The 26,666-nt window shown below is 44.4% G+C and overlaps 1 protein-coding gene across 9 annotated transcripts in view; it reads right to left on the bottom strand.

The window, feature by feature from the left end:
* Positions 1–26,666, bottom strand: part of ripor3 (RIPOR family member 3) — an 81,478-nt gene that overhangs the window by 13,007 nt on the left and 41,805 nt on the right. For 2 of the 9 annotated variants that reach the window (XM_021568375.3, XM_021568377.3), the window contains exons 3-16: positions 16,634–16,786; positions 16,319–16,397; positions 15,651–15,674; positions 15,039–15,092; positions 14,507–14,656; positions 13,709–13,772; positions 13,562–13,605; positions 13,250–13,375; positions 12,271–12,416; positions 9,493–9,622; positions 4,751–5,422; positions 4,162–4,310; positions 2,617–2,776; positions 1,128–1,257 (exon numbers count right to left, since the gene is read on the bottom strand). In XM_021568375.3, coding sequence (XP_021424050.1) covers positions 1,128–1,257; positions 2,617–2,776; positions 4,162–4,310; positions 4,751–5,422; positions 9,493–9,622; positions 12,271–12,416; positions 13,250–13,375; positions 13,562–13,605; positions 13,709–13,772; positions 14,507–14,656; positions 15,039–15,092; positions 15,651–15,674; positions 16,319–16,397; positions 16,634–16,786 — 2,081 coding nt within the window. Of the gene's footprint in view, positions 1–1,127; positions 1,258–2,616; positions 2,777–4,161; positions 4,311–4,750; positions 5,423–9,492; positions 9,623–12,270; positions 12,417–13,249; positions 13,376–13,561; positions 13,606–13,708; positions 13,773–14,506; positions 14,657–15,038; positions 15,093–15,650; positions 15,675–16,318; positions 16,398–16,633; positions 16,787–17,667; positions 18,251–26,666 lie in introns of those variants that run through there. The other 7 variants (XM_090205123.1, XM_021568379.3, XM_090205125.1 and 4 more) reach the window with 4 other exon arrangements.

The raw sequence follows: 26,666 nt of genomic DNA, 5'->3' as shown, positions 1-26,666 counted from the left end.
CTCCTACTCAGTCCCAGATGCTAATATATGCATATTAGTATTAGCATTGGATAGAAAATATCTGAAGTTTCTAAAACTGTTTGAAAGATGTCTGTGAGTATAACAGAACTCATATGGCAGGCAAAAACCTGAGAACAAATCCAAACCGGAAGTGGGAAATCTGAGGTTTGTAGTTTTTGAACTCATACCCTATCAAAAACACAGTGGGATATGGGTTATTTTGCACTTCCTACGGCTTCCACTAGATGTCAACCGTCTTTAGAACATTGTTTCAGGCTTCTACTGCGAAGGGGGCCGAATGAGAGCTGATTGAGTCAGAGGTCTGGCAGCAGCCTCAATCTCAGTCATTCGCATTCACATGAGAGGTAGCTCTTGCTTTTCTACAGACAATGGAATTCTCCTGTTGGAACATTATTGAACATTTATGATAAAAACATCCTAAAGATTGATTATATACTTAGTTTGACCAGTTTCTACGACCTGTAATATAACTTTTTGAACTTTTCATCCAACGTTCGGCTGGACCTGAACGCGCGTTTGTATTTGTTTATCAAACGCCCTAACAAAATAAGCTATTTGGACATAAATACTGAAATTTATCGAACAAATCAAACATTTATTGTGGAACTGGGATTCATGAGAGTGCATTCTGATGAAGATCATCAAAGGTAAGTGAATATTTATAATGCCATTTCTGACTATTGTTGACAACACAATATGGCAGATATCTTTTTGGCTGCTTTGTTGTCTGAACGCTGTACTCAGATTATTGCATGGTTTGCTTTTTCCGTAAAGTTAGCAGAACCCAAGTCCTAGACAAGTTTTAACTGCCTTGTTCAGGGGCAGAATTACAGATATTTACCTTGTCAGCTCAGGGATTCGGTCCAGTAACCTTTTGGTTACTGGCCCAACACTCTAACCACTAGGCTACCTGCCGCCCCTGTGCTGAAGGTACTGCTAAAGGCTTTCGAACCCTCGCCATATGTATGGTCCAGAAGCAGCTCTGTTGGCTACGAACCCAAACTCTGACACATACAAAGATATTTTTGTCATTTTCCCCCATTTTTAAAAATAGTTGAACCAGTCTCTAAAACAAAGCATTTGAGAGAGAAAAGATGGCTACTTACTGTTACTGACAGAGAGCATGTCTGCTGTCTCCAGCATCAACCTGCTCACTTTTTCAAGTACCTCTGCTTGGAGTGACATCTCTTCCAAAATGTCCCTGTGAACTACCGCTGACTCTGAACTCCTCATTGCCTGTAAATCAGGGCCACTGGTTACACACTTTCAATTTTAGGCTGCATAGTTACACAGTTATAACTACTTCCATTACGATTTACTTTGTTATTTTAATTTAAACCATTCCCTGTGTCCCAATTCTCTGTCCTTTCCCCCGAAGAGTGCACTTGTTCACTTACCCATTGGATTTAAAAGGAAATGACTTCTGGACCATGCTTACACCAAAACAATGCTTGTACATTTGCAGTGAAAAGTACATGATCTCACACTTAAAACCTTTTGTGACTAGGGGGCAGTATTTTCATTTTTGGAAAAATAACGTTCCCGTAGTAAACGGGATATTTTGTCAGGACAAGATGCTAGAATATGCATATAATTGACAGCTTAGGATAGAAAACACTCTAAAGTTTCCAAAACTGTAAAAATATTGTCTGTGAGTATAACAGAACTGATATTGCAGGCGAAAGCCTGAGAAAAATCCAATCCGGAAGTGCCTCATGTTTTGAAAGCGCTGCGTTCCAATGCGTCCCTATTGAGCAGTGAATGGGCTATCAACCAGATTACTTTTTCTCCGTAAATCCCAAGGTATCTACAGCATTGTGACGTAGTTTTACGCATTCATGTTGAAGAATACCCGTAAGCGGCTACATTGCGCAACTGGTCACCTGATGCTCTTAGAGTGATTCTCGCGTAAAATACAGAGGTAGCATTATTCCAATCGGTCCTACTGAAAAACCAATTGTCCCGGTGGATATATTATCGAATAGATATTTGAAAAACACCTTCAGGATTGATTATAAACAACGTTTGCCATGTTTCTGTCGATATTATGGAGTTAATTGGAATATTTTTTGGCATTTTCGTGACTGCAATTTCCAGGCGATTTCTCAGCCAAACTTGAAGAACAAACGGAGCTATTTTGCCTACAAAAATAATATTTTTGGAAAAAAGGAACATTGGCTATCTAACTAGGAGTCTCGTGAGTGAAAACATCCGAAGCTCATCAAAGGTAAACAATTTAATTTGATTGCTTTTCTGATTTCCGTGACCAAGTTACCTGCTGCTAGCTGGACAAAATGCTATGCTAGGCTATCGATAAACTTACAAAAATGCTTGTCTAGCTTTGGCTGTAAAGCATATTTTGAAAATCTGAGATGACAGGGTGATTAACAAAAGGCTAAGCTGTGTCTCAATATATTTCACTTGTGATTTTCATGAATAGGAATATTTTCTAGGAATATTTATGTCGTTTATGCTACGCTCCCTCATGCGGGATGGGGAGTCACTAGAGGAGAAAGGACAAATACAGACTACTAAACACAGACTAACAACCAAAATGGCCGTCTTGTGTTTGACAGTATTGGACAGGCCCCATACCTCCAGAAGTAGAGTGCAGATGCCCAGGTGTGTTTCCAGAGCATGGTCCAGACTATAGTTCCCGGTGGTCAGCGTGGCAACATCTAGCTTGTCTCGTGATTGGCTTTCCTGATAGAAAATCCCCAGGCTCCTCAGCGTGCTTTCCTGGAATGAGCTGATTCTATTGGATGAAAGAGACATAGTGGAATACAGTAGGGTCTACAGTAGGTCCAAATACTACAATGTGGGCCTGCTGTACTTAATTATCTCAGGTTGGGTGGTCCACAGACTACACATTAATCCACGTTATTATAATGTGATAGTATTAAAATCACATTTCACAAATGTGTATGATTGAAATGGGAATTATGGATTTATGCTACTCTATGTCATGATATATTTCCGATATTTGCTTAGGTCTATCATATATTCAATAGCGCTACACATCCACAAGGGGGTGAGTTGGAGATTTCTCCATGTAGCTACTCTGCTAGTCTCATCTCCAGTCAGTGCTGTGGTGGTGCCTAGAGAAGTGGGTATATTCTAATTTGCCAAAAATGTACCAAATGTCCCTCCCAGCGAAGGAAAGGCACCCTGTGTGAATAACCTACAAATATAAATCCCATGTTGGTCGTTCACTGTCAGACCAACCCAATATGTACTGTAAAAGGATAAATGAGGCTGTCAACTGAGGCAGAATTCACAGGTTTCAGAATTTTTCCTTTTTTTCAGGATTTTGTTCTTACACTTAAAAAAAAAAAACAACAACAACAAAATGCTTAAACCAAACCAGGAGACCACTTTTGAGGTCTGGGAACAATCTAAGATTTATTTTATTTTATTGTGTAGTTACCCTTTCATTCAAGTGCACCTAGCACGGTTGTTTGGTTAGCAGTGTTTCTGTAGCACATGAGATGGAGTTTGCGAAACAAATGGCCACTGGGTTTATGCAAAAAACAAAAAAGGTATCTGGATCCAATCCTGAGCTGACAAGGTAAAAATCTGTCGCTCTGCCCCTGAGCAAGGCAATTAACCCGCTGTTCCCCGGGCGCCGAAGACATGGATGTCAATTAAGGCAGCCCCCCACACCTCTCTGATTCAGAGGGATTGGGTTAAATGCGGAAGACACATTTCAGTTGAAGGCATTCAGTTGTACAACTGACTAGGTATACCCCTTACTAAATTTCAAATGGATACTTCAGTCTCTGTCCATGAAACCGTTTGCCTGTGCGTTGCACATTTTAGAACAGTGTTTTTCCCGCACATTGCATTTTGGAACATTTGCACGTATAGGCCAACAACTGTATGCACATTGCTGCACCTAAAATGTGAAGAAAAAGCTAAATATTCTGTTCCATCAGCCACATATTAATTGATACGGTGTATACCTCCACAACACGACTTTGATACGCATCGTGGGGATTAAGAAGTGAATATATGCAATGCCCATTGAAAAATAAGTGGGTATATGGTGTATACCTGCATATACCCTCCACTACACCACTGTCTACAGTCTCATCTATGGCTGAATGGGAGTATGTTCATGAAGACTCTTTCACAACCCACCCTGTGTCATTGAGGCGCACGCTGCCCATACAGGAGACGTCTTCATCAGCATTGAAGTCTGTGGAGAGGAAGTCAAAACTCTCCAGCACCTCCTTCTCTTCCACAGCAAGTGTTTTGGCAGAGGAGCTCTTCAGCAAGGAAAGGTCATTCTGAGAGGGTAACACGCACATGTGCAGACACACACACACACACACGTGCACACACACACACAGGCACGAATGAGCACACACACATGCACGCAAGCATGATTGCATGAGCACAGACACAAACACACACACCTTCATGTACTGTATTAAACAACTCCATCAGTTGCTGTGAACGAAGATTAGTTCCAACTTTAATTCATTCAGCACTTTGTTTTAGGAGGGGTTAGTGTGTTACAGTAAATTGCTTCAACCTTCTGTCCATACATTCTGTCCATACATTCTGTCCATACATTCTGTTGTAAGTGCTTTTTCACTGGGATTAGAATATCATAAACAATATTTGTTAGGGGAGTGAAAGTTCTGGGTAAACGGGTTCCAAGGGTTAAAGGGTAAAGGGGTTCAAAAGGTTACAGCATGTGTCAATGCTTTCTCTAAGCACTCACTTTTAAGATGGTGTTGAGGTGCAGGATCTGGTTGTCTAGTGTCCTCAGCTCTCTCTCTTTGCACTCCTGGCCCTGTAGAGCCGACTCCAGCTCCCCCAACAGAGCACTGATCCTCAGAGCCTGAGCCTTGTGCTGGTTACCGGTCACCACCGGCCTGGCTAGAGCTTCCTTCTCCTGCTCCTCAATGTCCTCGTACCCCAGCCTCACCTCCACCTCCACACCTGGCCCCCCTTTGCTGCTCCTTATTGGAACAGTCTCAGTGGCTGTCTCTCTACCAGGACTTGGGCTAGAACTGGGACTGGGGCCTCCTCCATTCTGCCTGAGGATGTCCGGAGTGCTGTACCGCTGCTGCTGGGCTAGCAGGGACCCCCGCTTCGTCTCCCCGGGTGTTGAGGGAGAGGAGAGGCCCGTGTCGGTTGGGGGCCACTCGTCCCCTGTCTCAGAAGTCCCTGGAAGTCCCCTCGACGTCCTCTCTTCTGGTGGGCTGCTCTCTGAGACTAGGCCCTCCGTCAGGCTGATTTGGGTCTGGCTGCCCCCTTGGCTGTACGTGGGGGTGGGGTTGAGGGCCTGGGAGGTGTCAGCAAGGAAGCTGAGTAGAGACACCCCTCGAGACTCCCGTGACACCAGGGAGAAGGAGCCCTCTGGGTCGTGCTGGAGCTGTCGTACCATGGACTAGATAGAAGACCACAGATATTTTAGCCATGTTTCAAAATGGTTCTTTAGAGATCTATTTGAAGGGTAGTTCTTGGAAAAACCCATAGAATTATTAGGATCTCTATGGAAAAGAGCACCAGAAAGCAGCCAATGTGTCGCCAATGTGAAATGACTAGGTTGTTAGTGGTGCACGCTAGTAACTTTCAGTCGATGACGTCACCCACTCTGAAACCTAGAAGCAGTTGTTTTCCTTGCTTTGCTAGAGCTGTGGCTTTTGTGAAATGACAGGTTGCGATGCTTCCTGGGTGACATTTGTCAGTGTGCTCAGAGGGTCCAGGATGGGGCAAGGAGATGGACGGAAGCTAACTGTTACATAAGGATAAGACAAATAACCATCATGGTGCAAGGTAGCACCCTTTTTCAAGAGTATAAAGAGAGAGGGAGGATAAGGAGAGAGACAGCATGAAAAACACAAGTATTTTGGTGTGAAAAGCATTGCATCCATTCGTCCTAGCCTGGCATCTGGACTGGAGACACATTCCAGATTCCTGGATTGCACAGGTACATGGGAGACATGCTTGGAAAAACATCAAAGCCCAACAAATACAGAATAAAACACCAACCTACAAAAGCATTACAATACATTTCCTCTAATACAATAGCCTTTACAGCTTGTTGAGCAGAATCCATAATTGAATTAAAATATACAAAATACAGGGTTTTCTTTGGTAAGACTTAACAGATAGGGACCATGGGGTGTGCAGGCATACCATACAGAGTAGTGTGTGTGAGACTGCCTAATAGAGGTAGGTTAGAATAGTTCCATACTCTTGTGCTATAGCCAACATTCTTTTAGTGGTCAAAAATTAATATAGTTAATTTATACAGATGTCAGATCTTAATCCTTACTAGTCGATTGACGCACCCGAATTTACATATAAACGTGTTACAAATGACGGAGTCATCCACGATTCACTAAAATATATTTTGAAAGAGGAAGCAAAATACTAGAAGCATATGTTCTCTTTTCAGTCTCCTCCATTTGCACTAACTGAAGTTGCCTGTAAGGAATTATTTCCTAATAATAATAGTGTAAAAAACAGTATGTTGACGCAATCTAAGTAACATAATAAAAAAATCCCCATCAAAATCTGTCTGTTTTAAGCTAGAGATAGCTGTTTTTTTTGTATGGGCTGCGTCTCAATGCACCACATCTGCCTATGTCCACCTTCCGCACCTGCGGAAGGTGCTGTTTGTCAGACTAGGAGAAATCCCCAAAAATCGGTCTTCTCACGAAAACATCAAAGGTTTGGCATACAAATTCATTTGACCACTCCATGGACAAACAAGACTCTCACTAACACGATGGGGACTCGTCTGAAGTCGGTACAGCCGATGTGTCAACTTTCGCATGAGGCTACAATACTTCGAGTTTCCTGGGGATGCTGTGAACCAAGCTGTACCCATTGTGTCATTGTGTTTATGAGTCTGTGACTAAAGAATGTGAAACAATGTGTATGTTGACTGCTTTTCATTAAATAAATGTTAATTTATAAATGTTTTATAGCCTATAGGCTTAGGAAAAGGGGAGACTCTCAAAAACACTATGGTGTTCTCCGTTTTTCACAAGTATCACAGGACGTCTGAAAGTAACCCAGTACTGGTTTAAAAACTGAATGGAAGTATGGAAGTAGTTTTGCGTCATCAAAAAAGGGGTTAAATGTGTCCCAAATGTTTTTATATATTACCTGAGCTTTCTTATATCTCATAGAAATAGAACAGACTCTTCAAAACCATATTCCTATTTTATGACTGTTTGTTTTGCTATTTATGAATGTGTTATTCAATGCATTTCTATGGGCTATAGCAGTAAAGGACAAATTCAATATTTTATCAAATAATTTTTGTACATATTGTATACCTACAGGGGTCCTAAAATTCAAAATCAAATAGCTACATTACCACCTCCCTAGGAATCAACATTTTTATTTATTTATTATTTGATCAAATATTGCATTTGGCCTTTCTGAAAAATACCAGTTCCCTTTCTCTCCATGCGGGGGCAGTCTAGTCATTGGGATCAGGGCTTGCTATCAAAATTATTTTCTCTCTCTCTCGCTCAAATGCTAGGCCTAGGTCCTATTACTGCAACATTCAAATGTAATTTAAAAAAAAATTGAAATGCAGCCATACACATCAACAACCGTCATTTTCTATAGCTTAATAAAACAAGTTAGATATTGGTCTTCACTAGGCTACGACATACAAGTGTCAAGTGTATGATACGGTCAAAATTTAGTTCAATTGTTATGGCTGCTGCCTCCAGAGTGCAATACTGTATAGGCCTACTGTGTCGGTGTTGGTTTGATTCCGGGCCATGCCCTTTCGGCACAATTAACTCGATTGACTTGATTTAGTTACACACATTTAAAATATGAACAGTCCAGGGATATTTGACCCCTTATCTCGATAAGAATTAACCGTGCTAGACACTTTTGGATAACATAAATAGGAAACAAATAAAATAATAACAGTAGACTACAACAACAGTTTCCATTCATACAAAGTGTTGGCTAAATTGCCACAGTACATTTGCCATGGTAAACCATGAAATACTTTATTTATATTTTAGAGAATGCTTGTCAAATAGATAAATCACCCATAGTCCGTTAAAAAAATACTAAATTATTCAGATTACAGTACCAACCAGAAGTCAAACATATCTTGAAAGACTTTGGTTGCAAAGCAGGACTAAGGGTAACACCGACATCATCATTCAGGGAGTGGTAATGAGGTGAACAATAATGGTTGCAATTGGGATCAGCTGTGTGTGTGAATTTAGCGCATATTGATGGTTTAACAAGACATCAGCTGGCAATAATCTTGTGCTATCGTTGGTTGCAACAGCCCCCTTGTTATTTGATTATATTCCAAAAGGCTATATTCTGGAGGCTACTCATTACCCTATCCAGTGTCACATAATGAAAGGTGTGAAAACCAATAATAGGCTACTGTGTTTCCCTGGCCGAGTTGATGAGCTGATTTGGGCCATCTGTCGATTGACAGATGTAGGCCTAATGTAGAACAATACACTTTTCTGCAGTAGGGATGCTCGCCCACATTTCATAATTAGGTCATGTGTAATTTGTCAATAAGGTTCTGACCTTTGGTGTGGATTGAAAGCCTATATTGTGTGGCTTTAATGTTTACTTTCGTAAAGCTGTCAAGATGTTTATGCATTTGAACCTATCCGACGATGATTCCGTTGAGCTGAGACACGTTGTGTCAGTGATCAGACTATTCGTTTTACTTCTAGGAAAAATGTAAATAAACTAAATGAACGTGTGGGCCCTCACGTCTGCTCAGGCTGATCACTATATCACCCAGCAATTCAGGAGGCTCTGAGATGGAGCACGTAGCTTAGACCATTCTAGCAAGCGTTAACAATACTATGCAAATCATTCCCCAAACCATAGCCCTAACTTTAAATAATTTGGAATTAACACCTAAACTGTTAACCTTTGAGTTGCTTCTATAACCCTGTAACCACACACAATTAACCCGGTAACCACGCAGAGTGAATGCCTAAAAAAATAGATATTGGACCATTGGACCAGATTTGAACCAATGCCAATTCTGGAATATATGGGTCAGTGACTGTAACCACTGGACCACACAGGCACTGAGAAAAACAATAGTTTATTCTGCCTATTGCTTGCCTTCAACATACAGTATACTAAAGCAATTGATAAAAAAACAAAACAGATTTCCCCCAATTAAAAATACATCTAGCCCCTACAGATATGTCCATTTATCACAATCCACATAAGAAATCACACAAGACATGCTGTAGCCTGCACATGGCCTACAGAAGGTACAATGTAGGTACGGTCCTGCATTGTTTACAATCACCTCTTCCGGCTGCCCCCTGGTGGCGATTCTAACACACGAAAGCATTAAATACAGTTATTATTTCCAAAGTGATCAACTCTTCTATCATTCATTGTCATAGAATACAATACATTACAATGAAGAATAGAAGAGTTGGCTATAGCACATACAGTATGGGACGAGTATGGGTCACTCACTATGAAGTATTTCTCTGTGAAGCTGGGTGTGTTGGGAGGGATCCAGCTGTACACCGAGCCCTTCCTGCTGTGGATGGACTGCCTGCTGGATGCAGTGGTGATTGGCCTCATCTCCCCACTGTCAAACGGACTTGGGAGGGAGAGAGAGAGAGAGAGAGAGAGAGAGAGAGAGAGAGAGAGAGAGAGAGAGAGAGAGAGAGAGAGAGAGAGAGAGAGAGAGAGAGAGAATGTACACAACCGTCCAAATGTTTGGGGTCATTTAGAAATGTCCTTGTTTTTGAAAGAAAAACACATTTTTTGTCCATTAAAATACCATCAAATTGATCAGAAATACAGTGTAGACATTGTTAATGTTGTAAATGACTATTGTAGCTGGAAATGGCAGATTTTTTTATGGAATATCTACATAGGCGTACAGAGGCCCATTATCAGCAACCATCATACCTGTGTTCCAATGGCATGTTGTGTTAGCTAATCCACGTTTAAGGCTAATTGATCATTAGAAAACCCTTTTGCAATTATGTTAGCACAGCTGAAAACTGTTGTTCTGATTAAAGAAGCAATAAAACTGGCCTTCTTTAGACTAGTTGAGTCTGGAGCATCAGCATTTGTGGGTTCAATTACAGGCTCAAATTGGCAAGAAACAAAGAACTTTCTTCTGAAACTCGTCAGTATATTCTTGTTCTGAGAAATGAAGGCTATTCCATGCGAGAAATTGCCAAGAAACTGAAGATCTCGTACAAGGCTGTGTACTACTCCCTTCACAAAACAGCGCAAACTGGCCCTAACCAAAATAGAAAGATGAGTGTGAGGCCCCGGTGCACAACTGAGCAAGTGGACAAGTATATTAGTGTCTAGTTTGGGAAACAGACGCCTCACAAGTCCTCAACTGGCAGCTTCATTAAATAGTACCCGCAAAACACCAGTCTCAAAGTCAACAGTGAAGAGGCGACACTGGGATGCTGGCCTTCTAGGCAGAGTTGCAAAGAAAAAGCCATATCTCAGACTGGTCAATAAAAATAAAAGATTAAGATGGGCAAAAGAACACAGACACTGGACAGAGGAACACTGCCTAGAAGGCCAGCATCCCAGAATTGCGTATTCACTGTTGACGTTGAGACTGGTGTTTTGCGGGTACTCCATTTGTATTTTTATTTTAGTGTAAATCATTCTCAGAGTAAACCAAAAGGTAGTTTATATGGCTGGTGGTCTGACTGAGAAAGCAGGTCAGAATAGCATCATGACAGAATGGCGGAGCAATCAGAAGGCACTTATTGATGGCCGAGGTTTAGGATCTGGTTAAACTACCAGCACTGTGAAGAGAAACCATGAAATGTCCTCCACCTGGAGTCTATATACCCACTGTAATCTGATGTGTTCTGGTGCAAGGGCGGAGCGTGTGTGTGTGTCTGTCTGTCTGTCTGTCTGTCTGTCTGTGTGTGTGTGTCTGTGTGTCTGTGTGTCTGTGTGTGTGTGTGTGTGTGTCTGTGTGTCTCTGTGTGTGTGTGTGTGTGTGTGTGTGTGTGTGTGTGTGTGTGTGTGTGTGTGTGTGTGTGTGTGTGTGTCCATGGAAGGGGGTGGATGAGGTAGTCTATAGTCTGTATAGGATCAGCTGTTCTGTCACAGCTGGGTCATGTTAGAGGAGAGGTACAGTAATGGTCTGGTCTGTGTTTCAGTCAGTTTCAGTCCTCCCTCTCTTAGGAATGACTGAAAAACTGGCAGAGAGAAATACTCAAATGATCTAAATCTGTCTAGCACTGTCTGAGTAGCAGCTGCAAATGTCCTTCTATTGATCTAATACATGCTTACGTTCAATTCTCAGAGAGAAAAAACACTTAACTTCCAAACCTATGACCTACAGTATGACCTATAAATAAGAACCAGCAGATTTCCCTGACCATGTGACCTTCGTATAGTTTTATTTATGAGGAAGATATTTTTATGTTTTACTATTTTGAATTCCTACCTTTCACGTTACCACTAACTTCTCAGTATAATCAGGAATAATTCAGCACCCTATAACCATATAAACAATGTTCTGAAACTGATACAAATGTTAAAATGAAAGTTTATTTCGAATGAAACCAACACCACCACCTCTCTGTCATGGTTTATACCAATGACAGTTGGTTCAGGTTCTTTGAATTGCCTTCTTCTCTCTACTCTGCCTTTCTTGCATCTCTGTCTGTCTTGAGTATTTGCTAGCAAACTGGGCCCTCACACTTTCCTATGCCGATGAGCTCAAGACAGACACAATTGTATTTGTTTCCTGTATTTCAGCCCCTTTTCAGGTGTCCCAACGTTTCTTTTTACAAAAACATTTCAATTTGTCAGCAAGATGCATCAATTAATTCAGGCTACAAAAGTGGTCGCCCAATGACAATCTGCGAATGTAATGACACGTTTTGGTGTTTTATAACAGATGTCTATTTCCATTCATCAAATGGCCGGTGCACAGTGCACTGGTTTGGATGCTGGAATCATTTTTGAGTGGACGAACGTGAGCAGGTAGCCTACTTTTTGAAGTGATTTGTTTGACACTCAGGTGAAAACATCAAGACTGGTTGTGTCAATGCCACATTAAAAGGTAATACATGTTGACCGTTATAATACATGTCTTATAATACATGTCGAACCCATACATGCTCTTGTGCATTCACCTGGAGTCCTTTGAAAAAAATAGAGACCCCCCCCCCCAATGTCATGGTATAATTCGTACTCTGTATATAAACATAAACCTTGTAAATAATTTTCCAAATGGCTAACTGGTGTACTTACTTCCACACCACCTCTAGTTGGAGCTTGACGGTGCCTAGTTCAGTGATGTCCACTACCATGAGCTGGGGTCGAGACATGAAGAAGTCAGCACTCTTACACATTACCACGCCAACCAGCAGGGAGCCCAGCCCCTTGACCTCTGTTACCTGAGTAGAGACACATGATTGGTCAGTTGAAACGTCACGCGAGGTCAGAACTCCTCATTCTTCAGGTGTCGACTCTTAACAATACAACGTTCTTCTTTCTCTATCCTTTTCATTCACAGCCATTTACTTTTTCCGGTTTTCAAGGTGTATTATCATACTGTTTCAAGCTTTGAACGTCTGCAACTTCAATTGGACTTAGTTTGACTGGAAATCCTTTGGCCTTTGTAAAGATACCTCAATTAGCCAGAAAATGGGCTTCATATCTCTTTCACAGAAGAGATGTTGTTTTCCCCATCAACAGAGAATGTAACTTCATCCACATTGTGCACTGTTTGCCACTGTGTTTCCGCACACAAAGGACAGGAATACGCCTGTCATCACCACCCACATGGTCGCCCCTGACAGGATGTGACGTTCACACTGGTGTGTGGGCTTGCACCCGGAGAGCATCTGAATGTATTGTCATGTGTGATCCTGATGTGCCTGGATGTACCTGACAGACACACAAATGAAGTTTCCACAGGGGGAAATCAACCGCTTTCAACTGCTTCTCAATCTCAAATGTCACCTCATTACCTCTGTAGTAGTGTGCTATGTGACCACACGTCACTCTAGTCAAAAGTTCTACACTATGTACGAGTTAGACTGTCATTTCAGATGCAGCTCAGTCTAAATCTTTAGGGCCCAGTTTCCTAGGCACTGATTAAAACTAGTACCGGATTAAGAGCCAGCTTCAATACAGATTCTCAATTGAGCAAGGTTTTCAGTCCAGGACTAGATTTAATCTGTGTCTGGGAAGCCGCCCCCCCCCCCCCCCCCAAAAAAAAGCTCACCTTTATATCAAAGTTCTCATGGATGTGAGCGAGGAAGATCATCTCCTCAACATCCCATGACTGCCTATCATCCGTCTGGATTTTTCCCCGGATCTTCCACCTCTGCCTCCCCAGACGGATCACAACCTGGATGGAAAAAAGCATACATCTTTGAGACCGTGTCCCATATTGCTCCCTATTCCCTAGAAAGCTCACTACTTTTGACCAAGGTCCTTAGAGCTATGGGGATATGGCGCCATTTCGGCACTTTTTCCTCAGTTGTGGTTCCTCAGAGCGTTTTTCACCGGGATATGTTTTGATAGAGGCACTCACTTCGTATTGGTCGCCTGGGCATAGTCGAGCGAAGCCGATCAATCCTGTTGGAATAGATTTTTCAGACAAAGTTGAAGCTTGCCACTGAGGTGTGCCATGTTTGTATTCCATTTTACTAGAATGATGAAGGTTGAACATGTGTTTTACCTTTCATTTTGATGTGAAGCTCTCCCAAGAGAATCTCCAACTCCCCCTCCATGACACACATATCCTGAAAATATGTGTAGGTTATGATCAGCAGTGGATTGTTACTGTACTTCATTTTCACAATTGATTTATTGATCTAACTGGACCTATAGGAGTTGTCTGCATGATCAGAGACTTATAATGTCTTGGTAACACTTTACACAAAGATTAACTTTATAAAGTATTTCTAGGTAGTTTGTACATTGTTTATTATTAGTTTATAATCTATGAATTAATCAAACCTGTTTATAAACTACTCCTTCAAAGTATACTTGAATATGTCTAATAGATCTTATAGTGAAATTCTGTGTGTGAGAACCCATGACAAGAGAAGACAAATGGGAGATTCAAAGTCCATCTGTGAACCATACCTCCACACTATGTCAGTGGTAAATGGGGTTATGCTAGCTCACGTGTGACCCATACCTTCCCTCTGGCAATGGTACATAGAATTATGGTGTGTATTAGAACCCATGAAATATGAATAGTAATGGTCCTTCAAGTACCCATCAGTGACCTGTGACTCCAGACTCAGCGGTTGGCTGCTAAGCGTATAACATGCGAATTAACTCATGAAACAGGACGATGAACAAACTTTTGGTTGTCTGTTCATGTCCCATATCCACCCGTATGTTCTAAACATGGCAACCAAAGGACACGTTTGACCAGAGGATCTGTGTATACGGTGTGTGAGATAACCCATGAAATTGTTGAGGTAAACAAAGTTGTGTGGCACCCGACCGCGTGTGACTGCAATACCTCCAGGCTGTGGCGATGGTTACGGTTGAGTTCCTGCAGGCTCTCTCTGGAAGCCCGTGAAGAGGGCGATAGAGCGAAGGCTTTCTTCATGTTCACCGCCCCCTGACACAGACGCCACTGAATACAGTAAGTCTCGTACAGCTCTTCCACCTGGAAATGTAAATATAAACAGGCAACCATTTTGCCCTCCCTCTGGTTATTTATGAGGCTGTTGCTCCCACATGGTGTTATTCTTCCTGATGCATCGATGCACATTGGTTGGTGTGAAAACCCCTCAGTGTTTGACTGTGGTGGAGACAGAATTGACACTACATAGACCTACATAGAGGTCATTGAAGTGTGGCCTGTGTTATCTAGCGGTTTGTGCTGTTGATCCTGGCCTGCATGTATCCTGGAGACAGAACGTGTTCGAAACTGAACCACTGCCCCTCTGACTCATAGATGTCATACCTTTCCTGTCATCTCTTCAGTATCATGTCTGTTAAATAAAAACACCAGCAATATACATTAGGAAAGTTATGGAAGTTGTTACCTTGCTGATTTGGAACTCCAGTCTTCTTATGTATCTCTCCAATGCTCGGATCTCCTGACATCGCAAAATCAAGTGGTACATTTTATGACAACAATTTTTAAATGTAATTTTAAAAATGTTGTCTTATTTTTTTTTTTACCCCCTTTTCATGGTATCCAATTGGTAGTTACAGTCTTGTCTCATCGCTGCAACTCCCATACGGACTCGGGAGTGGCGAAGGTCGAGAGCCATGCATCCTCCGAAACACAACCCAACCAAGCCGCACTGCTTCTTGACACAAGGCCCGCTTAACCCGGAAGCCAGCCACACCAATGTGTCGGAAGAAACACTGTACACCTGGCAACCATGTCAGTGTGCATGTACCCGGCCTGCCACAGGAATCGCTAGTGCACGATGGGACAAGGACATCCCTGCCAACCAAACCCTCCCCTAACCCGGACGACGCTGGACCAATTGTGCATCGCCCCATAGGTCTCCCGGTCACGGCAAGCTGCGACAGAGCCTGGACTCGAACCAGGATCTTAGACCACTGCGCCACTTGGGAGGCCCCATGACAATTCATTTTGACCATTAGAATAATAATAAGAGAGCAGGCAAAAAACGGTATCTCACCTTCTCCAAATCATACAGAAAAGCCTGAAAACAGAGGAGTGTCTAGGTTTATTTCTGGGAGATCTATATGTTTTATGAACTCGATACAAAAGCAATGTCTTAAAAGTTGTTTCTTTATCCCTCACATTCCCTTTCCTCGCCTCTTTCTCAAGCCGTTTTGGAGGAAGAGATCCTAGATGAGGAACCTCAGATATTCTGCTCCAATGTGTTTTGAGGAGATGAGAAGAGTGGATGTGAGAGATTGAGAAAAGACTGTTGATAAAGAGCCTAAATTGTTCATTGTGACTGGACTGTGTACTAGTGGAGGCTTTCTATTCCATGTGTTTACTGCAGTTCCACTCATTACACTCTTCGAAAAGAAGGTTATATCTGGAATATCTGGAACCATAAAGGGCTCTTCAATTGTCCCCGTAGGAGAACCCTCTGAAAATAACTATGTTTGGTTATAAGTGGAATCCTTTCATTATTACAAGGTTCTACGTGGAATCGTTTGTCCACTAAAAGGTTCTAAGTAGAACCGTTTTCACCAGCAAAGGGTTATACCTGGAACCAAAAAGTGTTCACCTATGGTGACAAACAAATAAACTTTTTGTTTATCTAGGAGTGCAATGCAATGAGCCCATACTTCCCATTTTCCCATCCAACAACCTCGACTACTATATACTCACCAGTCTGGAGTTCCTCTTGGTGTCTCTTTGCTGGGAGGACAGGAAGTCCATCTCCGTCTGATGGCCATCTAGATACTCCCTGCCAACAAAGCTCAATATCAGCCACCAAGCACTGTGCGTGATGCTGATTGGTGCAGTACAGTACATGAGACTTCTGAATTAACAGCAAGTTGCCCTGATGCACAGATCGAAGATCAGCTTATGTTTCCCCCTACCAATTAAAGTGGAAAACATAAAACCTTAGATCGGCGACTAGGGGCAACTTCACACTTGTCTACTCCATTGGACATTCATATGATTGGAGTTGCTACTTACTTGAGGCCTTTCCGTAAGGCCTGAAATATCCGGTCCACCTGCTCAGGTTGCTGTCCCCAGATACTGGCTCCAATCCGACTGGGAGAAGGATGCACCCTGGTAGATTTCCCCGACAGGGCCTTGGATCGAAAAGAGTTCTGTAAAGGGGAGACCCTGTATGGAGGAGAGGATGAAGAAGGCAAGCATTTACACACAGTGATGATTGCGTCTCAAATGGAACCCTATTCCCAATATAATGCATTACTTTCGAGTCCTATGAACCCTGGTTAAATGTACTGCACCATATAGGGCACTCCAGTCCTCGAGTACCCCTAATAGGGCACTCCAGTCCTCGTGTACCCCCAACAGCACACCTTTTTGTTGTAGCCCCGGACAAACTCACCTGATTCAACGCATTGAGGGCTTGATGATTAGTTGACACCTTGAATAAGGTATGCTTGGATTTAGGGTGCCATTTGGGACAATTTTTTTAATATTTGTTTTATTTATTTTTTACCTTTATTTAACCAGGTAGGCTAGTTGAGAACAAGTTCTCATTTGCAACTGCGACCTGGCCAAGATAAAGCATAGCAATTCGACACATAACAACACAGAGTTACACATGGAATAAACAAAATATACAGTCAATAATACAGTAGAACAAAAGAAAACAAAAAGTCGATATACAGTGAGTGTAAATGAGGTAAGCCTGTTGCGGCGAGGCGTTCCCCTCAGGGAACTATGCATTTTATATCCATAAATCTCGGTTTACATTGACGCCATGTTCAGAAAATTCTCAAAAATGTCCGGAGGAATATAGAAAGCTACGCCAGATAACAGAAATACTCATCATAAACTTTGACTAAAGATACATGTTCTACATATAATTAAAGATACACTGGTTCTTAATGCAACCGCTGTGTCACATTTTTTTTTTACGTTACGGAAAAAGCCTAACATTGCAATAATCTGAGACGGCGGAGAAACATTGTTACGTCTGAGCGCTATGTTGGAGTCAACAGAAATACAAAATTACAACATAAATATTCCCTTACCTTTGATGGTCTTTGATCAGAATGTACTGCAAGGAGTCCTACTTCAACAATAAATCGTTTTGTTTCATAATGTTCAATTCTAGTGTCCATGTAGCAGCATCTGCTACCACTTTCAGCTCAAATGCCCAAAAAATGACTTCTGGTCCAGGATAATTTTGCATCAAAACTTCCAAATTACATATTACAGGTCGACGAAACTGGTCAAACTAAGTGCAGAATCAATCTTCAGGATGTTATAAACGTACAAAACGAATGGCATTCCAAACGGCCAATTCTAGTTCATCTCGGGCTGATTGGAACCGACGACTCACTCCAAACGCATACGCGCTTTCAAGCACATGAATCTTTTGCGACACTGTAGTAATTTCCCTCCCATTAGGTCAAAGTTCACAGCAAATGCTCCATTGCACTTTCTACTGAATGAGGACATCTAGTGGAAGACATAGGAAGTGTTTCCAGATCCATAACTTGTTGGGAAGGGAGGGGGCGATGACGTCAAAGTTGCCCCAACTTTCAGGATTCCAAAACTAGTTTGGAAGATTGCCTGCCCTGTGAGTTCTGTTATACTCACATACATAATTCAAACGGTTTTAGAAGCTTCAAAGTGTTTTCTATACAATAATAATAATAATATGCATATATTAGCAATTTAGGACAGATTTTGATGCAGTTCACTATGGGCACGCAATTCAACCAAAGGGGAAATACTGTCCTTAACAAGTTTTTAAGGAAATAAATAGGCCATGGTGGCGAAGTAATTACAAAATAGCAATTAAACACTGGAATGGTAGATCGGCAGAAGATGAATGTGCAGGTAGAGATACTGAGGTCAAAGGAGCAAAATAAAAATAAATAAATACCAGTATGGGGATGAGGTAGGTAGATAGATGGGCTGTTTACAGATGGGCTATGTACAGGTGCAGTGATCTGTAAGCTGCTCTGATAGCTGGTGCTTAAAGCTAGTGAGGGAGATGTGAGTCTCCAGCTGCAGAGATTTTTGCAATACGTTCCAGTCATGGGCAGCAGAGAACTGGAAGGAAAGACGACCAAAGGAGGAATTGGCTTTGGGGGTGACCAGTGAGATATACAGTGCCTTGGGAAAGTATTCGGCCCCCTTGAACTTTGCGACCTTTTGCCACATTTCAGGCTTCAAACATAAAGATATAAAACTGTATTTTTTTGTGAAGAATCAACAACAAGTGGGACACAATCATGAAGTGGAACGACATTTATTGGATATTTCAAACTTTTTTAACAAATCAAAAACTGAAAAATTGGGCGTGCTATTACAGCTCTAAGTCGCTTGGGGTATGTCTCTATCAGTTTTGCACATCGAGAGACTGAAATTTTTTCCCATTCCTCCTTGCAAAACAGCTCGAGCTCAGTGAGGTTGGATGGAGAGCATTTGTGAACAGCAGTTTTCAGTTCTTTCCACAGATTCTCGATTGGATTCAGGTCTGGACTTTGACTTGGCCATTCTAACACCTGGATATGTTTATTTTTGAACCATTCCATTGTAGATTTTGCTTTATGTTTTGGATCATTGTCTTGTTGGAAGACAAATCTCCGTCCCAGTCTCAGGTCTTTTGCAGACTCCATCAGGTTTTCTTCCAGAATGGTCCTGTATTTGGCTCCATCCATCTTCCCATCAATTTTAACCATCTTCCCTGTCCCTGCTGAAGAAAAGCAGGCCCAAACCATGATGCTGCCACCACCATGTTTGACAGTGGGGATGGTGTGTTCATGCTGATGAGCTGTGTTGCTTTTACGTCAAACATAACGTTTTGCATTGTTGCCAAAAAGTTCAATTTTAGTTTCATCTGACCAGAGCACCTTCTTCCACATGTTTGGTGTGTCTCCCAGGTGGCTTGTGGCAAACTTTAAACAACACTTTTTATGGATATCTTTAAGAAATGGCTTTCTTCTTGCCACTCTTCCATAAAGGCCAGATTTGTGCAATATACGACTGATTGTTGTCCTATGGACAGAGTCTCCCACCTCAGCTGTAGATCTCTGCAGTTCATCCAGAGTGATCATGGGCCTCTTGGCTGCATCTCTGATCAGTCTTCTCCTTGTATGAACTGAAAGTTTAGAGGGACGGCCAGGTCTTGGTAGATTTGCAGTGGTCTGATACTCCTTCCATTTCAATATTATCGCTTGCACAGTGCTCCTTGGGATGTTTAAAGCTTGGGAAATCTTTTTGTATCCAAATCCGGCTTTAAACTTCTTCACAACAGTATCTCGGACCTGCCTTGTCATGTACTGTCATGTTGTCTTGTCTCTGTCCTTTCCCTTCACCCTGTCTCCCTCTGCTGGTCGTTGTTATGTTACCTTTTCTCCCCCTCTTTTCCCCAGCTGTGCCCTGTCTCCTCCTAACTACCTCGTCACCCCGTTCCCCACCTGTTCCCTTTTTCCCTCTGATTAGGTCCCTATATCTGTCTCTGTTTCTGCTCCTGTCCTTGTCGGATTCTTGTTTGTTTGTTTGTGTGTCTCATGCCTGAACCAGACTATCATCGTGTGTGCTGCAACCTTGTCCTGTCCTGTCGGAATCTACCTGTCCATCTGAGCCCACGTATGTTCGTCATTAAAGTACTCTGTTTGTTAATTCGCTTTTGGGTCCTCATTCACGCACCATAACAGAAGAATCCGACCAAGAATGGACCCAGCGACTTCGGATCCTCTCCACTCAGCCGTCGAGATCCAGGGAGCGATGCTAGGCAGACACAAGCAGGAATTGTCTGCTGCTCGACATGCCGTTGAGACCCTGGCCACCCAAGTCTCCAACCTCACAGAACAGGTTCACCATCTCCGCCTCGATCCACCGGCCACTTCCAGGGCTTTCGAATCTCCGGAGCCCAGAATCAATAACCCGCCGTGTTACTCTGGGGAGCCCACTGAATGCCGCTCGTTCCTCACCCAGTGTGATATTGTGTTTTCTCTCCAGCCCAACACTTACTCCAGGAGCACTGCTCGTGTCGCCTACGTCATATCTCTCCTTATTGGACGGGCTCGTGAGTGGGGCACGGCAATCTGGGAGGCAAGGGCTGAGTGTATTAACCAGTATCAAGACTTTAAGGAGGAGATGATACGGGTTTTTGATCGATCTGTTTTTGGGGAGGAGGCTTCCAGGGCCCTGTCTTCCCTATGTCAAGGCAATCGATCCATAACAGACTACTCTATTGAGTTTCGCACTCTTGCTGTCTCCAGTGGCTGGAACGAGCCGGCCTTGCTCGCTCGTCTTCTGGAGGGTTTCCGCGCAGAGGTAAAGGATGAGATTCTCTCCCGGGAGGTTCCTTCCAGCGTGGATTCCTTGATTGAACTCGCTATTCGCATTGAGCGACGGGTTGATCTTCGTCACCGAGCTCGTGGAAAGGAGCTCGCGCTCTCCGTCGCCTCCCTCTCCGCATCACTACCATCTTCCTCTGCCGGCTCGGGTGCTGAGCCCATGCGGCTGGGAGGTATCCGCATCTCGACTAAGGAGAGGGAACGGAGAATCACCAACCGCCTCTGTCTCTATTGCGGTTCCGCTGGTCATTTTGCCACTTCATGTCCAGTAAAAGGCCAGAGCTCGTCAGTAAGCGGAGGGCTACTGGTGAGCGCTACTACTCCTGTCTCTCCTTCAAGATCCTGCACTACCTTGTCGGTCCATCTACGCTGGACCGGTTCGTCAGCTTCCTGCAGTGCCTTAATAGACTCTGGGGCGGAGGGCTGTTTTATGGACGAGACCTGGGCTCGGGAACATGACATTCCTCTCAGACAGTTAAAGGAGCCCACGGCCTTGTTCGCCCTGGATGGTAGTCCTCTCCCCAGGATTCAGCGTGAGACGCTACCTTTAACCCTCACTGTTTCTGGTAATCATAGTGAAACCATTTCTTTTTTAATTTTTCGTTCACCTTTTACACCTGTTGTTTTGGGCCATCCCTGGCTAGTTTGTCATAATCCTTCCATTAATTGGTCTAGTAATTCTATCCTCTCCTGGAACGTCTCTTGTCATGTGAAATGTTTAATGTCTGCTATCCCTCCTGTTTCCACTGTCTCTTCTTCACAGGAGGAGCCTGGTGATTTGACAGGGGTGCCGGAGGAATATCACGATCTGCGCACGGTGTTCAGTCGGTCCAGGGCCACCTCTCTTCCTCCACACCGGTCGTATGATTGTAGTATTGATCTCCTTCCGGGAACCACCCCCCCCCGGGGTAGACTATACTCTCTGTCGGCTCCCGAACGTATGGCTCTCGAAGATTATTTGTCTGTAGCTCTTGACGCCGGTACCATAGTCCCCTCCTCCTCTCCCGCCGGAGCGGGGTTTTTTTTGTCAAGAAGAAGGACGGGTCTCTGCGCCCCTGCATAGATTATCGAGGGCTGAATGACATAACAGTGAAGAATCGTTATCCGCTTCCTCTTATGTCTTCAGCCTTCGAGATCCTGCAGGGAGCCAGGTTTTTCACTAAGTTGGACCTTCGTAACGCTTACCATCTCGTGCGCATCAGGGAGGGGGACGAGTGGAAGACGGCGTTTAACACTCCGTTAGGGCACTTTGAATACCGGGTTCTTCCTTTCGGCCTCGCTAACGCTCCAGCTGTCTTTCAGGCATTAGTCAATGATGTCCTGAGAGACATGCTGAACATCTTTGTTTTCGTTTACCTTGACGATATCCTGATTTTTTCACCGTCACTCCAGGTTCATGTTCAGCACGTTCGACGTGTCCTCCAGCGCCTTTTAGAGAATTGTCTTTTCGTGAAGGCTGAGAAGTGCACTTTTCATGCCTCCTCCGTCACATTTCTCGGTTCTGTTATTTCCGCTGAAGGCATTAAGATGGATCCCGCTAAGGTCCAAGCTGTCATTGATTGGCCCGTCCCTAAGTCACGCGTCGAGCTGCAGCGCTTTCTCGGCTTCGCGAACTTCTATCGTCGTTTCATCCGTAATTTCGGTCAGGTGGCAGCTCCTCTCACAGCCCTTACTTCTGTCAAGACGTGCTTTAAGTGGTCCGTTTCCGCCCAGGGAGCTTTTGATCTCCTCAAGAATCGTTTTACATCCGCTCCTATCCTTGTTACACCTGACGTCTCTAGACAGTTCGTTGTCGAGGTTGACGCGTCAGAGGTGGGAGTGGGAGCCATCCTTTCTCAGCGCTCCCTCTCTGACGACAAGGTCCACCCATGCGCGTATTTTTCTCATCGCCTGTCGCCGTCGGAACGTAACTATGATGTGGGTAACCGCGAACTGCTCGCCATCCGGTTAGCCCTAGGCGAATGGCGACAGTGGTTGGAGGGGGCGACCGTTCCTTTTGTCGTTTGGACTGACCATAGGAACCTTGAGTACATCCGTTCTGCCAAACGACTTAATGCGCGTCAGGCGCGTTGGGCGCTGTTTTTCGCTCGTTTCGAGTTCGTGATTTCTTATCGTCCGGGCTCTAAGAACACCAAGCCTGATGCTTTGTCTCGTCTCTTCAGTTCTTCAGTAGCCTCCACTGATCCCGAGGGGATTCTCCCTGAGGGGCGTGTTGTCGGGTTGACTGTCTGGGGAATTGAGAGGCAGGTAAAGCAAGCACTCACTCAAACTCCGTCGCCGCGCGCTTGTCCTAGGAACCTTCTTTTCGTTCCCGTTCCTACTCGTCTGGCCGTTCTTCAGTGGGCTCACTCTGCCAAGTTAGCCGGCCACCCTGGCGTTCGGGGTACGCTTGCTTCCATTCGCCAGCGTTTCTGGTGGCCCACCCGGGAGCATGACACGCGTCGTTTCGTGGCTGCTTGTTCGGTCTGCGCGCAGACTAAGTCCGGTAACTCTCCTCCTGCCGGCCGTCTCAGGCCGCTTCCTATTCCCTCTCGACCGTGGTCTCACATCGCCTTAGATTTTGTCACCGGACTGCCTTTGTCAGCGGGGAAGACTGTTATTCTTACGGTTGTCGATAGGTTCTCTAAGGCGGCTCATTTCATTCCCCTTGCTAAGCTTCCTTCTGCTAAAGAGACGGCACAAATCATCATCGAGAATGTTTTCAGAATTCATGGCCTTCCGTCAGACGTCGTTTCGGACAGAGGTCCGCAATTCACGTCTCAATTTTGGAGGGAGTTTTGCCGTTTGATTGGGGCTTCCGTCAGTCTCTCTTCCGGCTTTCACCCCCAGTCTAACGGTCAAGCAGAACGGGCCAATCAGACTATTGGTCGCATCTTACGCAGTCTTTCTTTTCGCAACCCTGCGTCTTGGTCAGAACAGCTCCCCTGGGCAGAATACGCCCACAACTCGCTTCCTTCGTCTGCGACCGGGCTATCTCCTTTTCAGAGTAGCCTCGGGTACCAGCCTCCGTTGTTCTCATCTCAGTTCGCCGAGTCCAGCGTCCCCTCCGCTCAGGCTTTTGTCCAACGTTGCGAGCGCACCTGGAAGAGGGTCAGGTCTGCACTTTGCCGTTATAGGGCGCAGACTGTGAGAGCTGCTAATAAGCGTAGAACGAAGAGCCCTAGATATTGTCGCGGTCAGAGAGTTTGGCTCTCCACTCAGAACCTTCCCCTTAAGACGGCTTCTCGCAAGTTGACCCCGCGGTTCATTGGTCCATTCCGTATCTCTCAGGTCATTAATCCTGTCGCAGTGCGACTTCTTCTTCCGCGATATCTTCGTCGCGTCCACCCGGTCTTCCATGTCTCCTGTGTTAAGCCCGCTCTTCGCGCCCCCGCTCGTCTTCCCCCCCCCCCCCCCATCCTTGTCGAGGGCGCACCTATCTACAGGGTCCGTAAAATCTTGGACATGCGTCCTCGGGGCCGTGGTCATCAGTACCTAGTTGACTGGGAGGGGTACGGTCCTGAGGAGAGGAGTTGGGTTCCCTCTCGGGACGTGCTGGACCGTGCGCTGATTGATGATTTCCTCCGTTGCCGCCAGGTTTCCTCCTCGAGTGCGCCAGGAGGCGCTCGGTGAGTGGGGGGGTACTGTCATGTACTGTCATGTTGTCTTGTCTCTGTCCTTTCCCTTCACCCTGTCTCCCTCTGCTGGTCGTTGTTATGTTACCTTTTCTCCCCCTCTTTTCCCCAGCTGTGCCCTGTCTCCTCCTAACTACCTCGTCACCCCGTTCCCCACCTGTTCCCTTTTTCCCTCTGATTAGGTCCCTATATCTGTCTCTGTTTCTGCTCCTGTCCTTGTCGGATTCTTGTTTGTTTGTTTGTGTGTCTCATGCCTGAACCAGACTATCATCGTGTGTGCTGCAACCTTGTCCTGTCCTGTCGGAATCTACCTGTCCATCTGAGCCCACGTATGTTCGTCATTAAAGTACTCTGTTTGTTAATTCGCTTTTGGGTCCTCATTCACGCACCATAACATGCCTGGTGTGTTCCTTGGTCTTCATGATGCACTCTGCGCTTTTAACGGACCTCTGAGACTATCACAGTGCAGGTGCATTTATACGGAGACTTGATCACACACAGGTGGATTGTATTTATCATCATTAGTCATTTAGGTCAACATTGGATCATTCAGAGATCCTCACTGAACTTCTGGAGAGAGTTTGCTGCACTGAAAGTAAAGGGACTGAATAATTTTGCACGCCCAATTTTTCAGTTTTTGATTTGTTAAAAAAGTTTGAAATGTCCAATAAATGTCGTTCCACTTCATGATTGTGTCCCACATGTTGTTGATTCTTCACAAAAAAATACAGTTTTATATCTTTATGTTTGAAGCCTGAAATGTGGCAAAAGGTCGCAAAGTTCAAGGGGGCCGAATACTTTCGCAAGGCACTGTACCTGCTGGAGCGCGTGCTACGAGTGGGTGCTGCTATGGTGACCAGTGAGCTGAGATAAGGCGGGGCTTTACCTAGCAGAGACTTGTAGATAACCGGTAGCCAGTGGGTTTGGTGAAGAGTATGAAGCGAGGGCCAAGCAACGAGAGCGTACAGGACGCAATGGTGGGTAGTGTATGGGGCTTTAGTGACAAAACGGATGGCACTGTGATAGACTGCATCCAGTTTGTTGAGTAGAGTGTTGGGAGGCTATTTTATAGATGACATCACCGAAGTTGAGGATCGGTAGGATGGTCAGTTTTACGAGGGTATGTTTTGCAGCATGAGTGAAGGATGCTTTGTTGCGATAAAGGAAGCCGATTCTAGATTTAATTTTGGACTGGAGATGCTTAATGTGAGTCTGGAAGGAGAGTTTACAGTCTAACCAGACACCCAGGTATTTGTAGTTGTCCACGTATTCTAAGTCAGAGCCATCCAGAGTAGTGCTGCTGGTCGGGCGAGCAGGTGCGGGCAGTGATCGATTGAATAGCATGCATTTAGTTTTACTTGCGTTTTAGAACAGTTGGAGGCCACGGAAGGAGAGTTGTATGGAATTGAAGCTCCCCTGGAGGTTAGTTAACACAGTGTCCAAGGAGGGGCCAGAAGTATGTAGAATTGTATCGTCTGCGTAAAGGTGGATCAGAGAATCACCAGCAGCAAGAGCAACATCATTGATGTATACAGAAAAGAGAGTCGGCCCGAGAATTGAACCCTGTGGCACACTCATAGAGACTGTCAGAGGTCCGGACAACAGGCCCTCCGATTTGACACACTGAGATTTGACAAATCAGAGAAGTAGTTGGTAAACCAGGCGAGGCAATCATTTGAGAAACCAAGGCTGTTGAGTCTGCCAATAAGAATGTTGTGATTGACAGAGTCGAAAGCTCTGGCCAGGTCGATGAACACGGCTGCACAGTAATGTCTCTTATTGATGGCGGTTATGATGTCGTTTAGAACCTGGCTGAGGTGCACCCATCACCAGCTCTGAAACCAGATTGCATAGCGGAGAAGGTATGGTGGGATTCGAAATGGTCAGTAATCTGTTTGTTAACTTGGCTTTCGAAGACCTTAGAAAGACATTTTAGGATAGATATAGGTCTGTAGCAGTTTGGGTCTAGAGTGTCACCCCCTTTGAAGAGGGGGATGACCGCGGCAGCTTTCCAAACTTTGGGAATCTCAGACGATACGAAAGAGAGTTTGAACAGGCTAGTAATAGGGGTTGCAACAATTTCGGCAGATCATTTTAGAA

This window comes from Oncorhynchus mykiss, chromosome 17 (assembly GCF_057628025.1).
Source record: "Oncorhynchus mykiss isolate SJ-2025 chromosome 17, ASM5762802v1, whole genome shotgun sequence".
Lineage (NCBI taxonomy): Eukaryota > Metazoa > Chordata > Actinopteri > Salmoniformes > Salmonidae > Oncorhynchus > Oncorhynchus mykiss.
The sequence above is the reverse complement of the archived record's forward strand: the minus strand, read 5'-3'. Positions and strand labels throughout refer to the sequence as shown.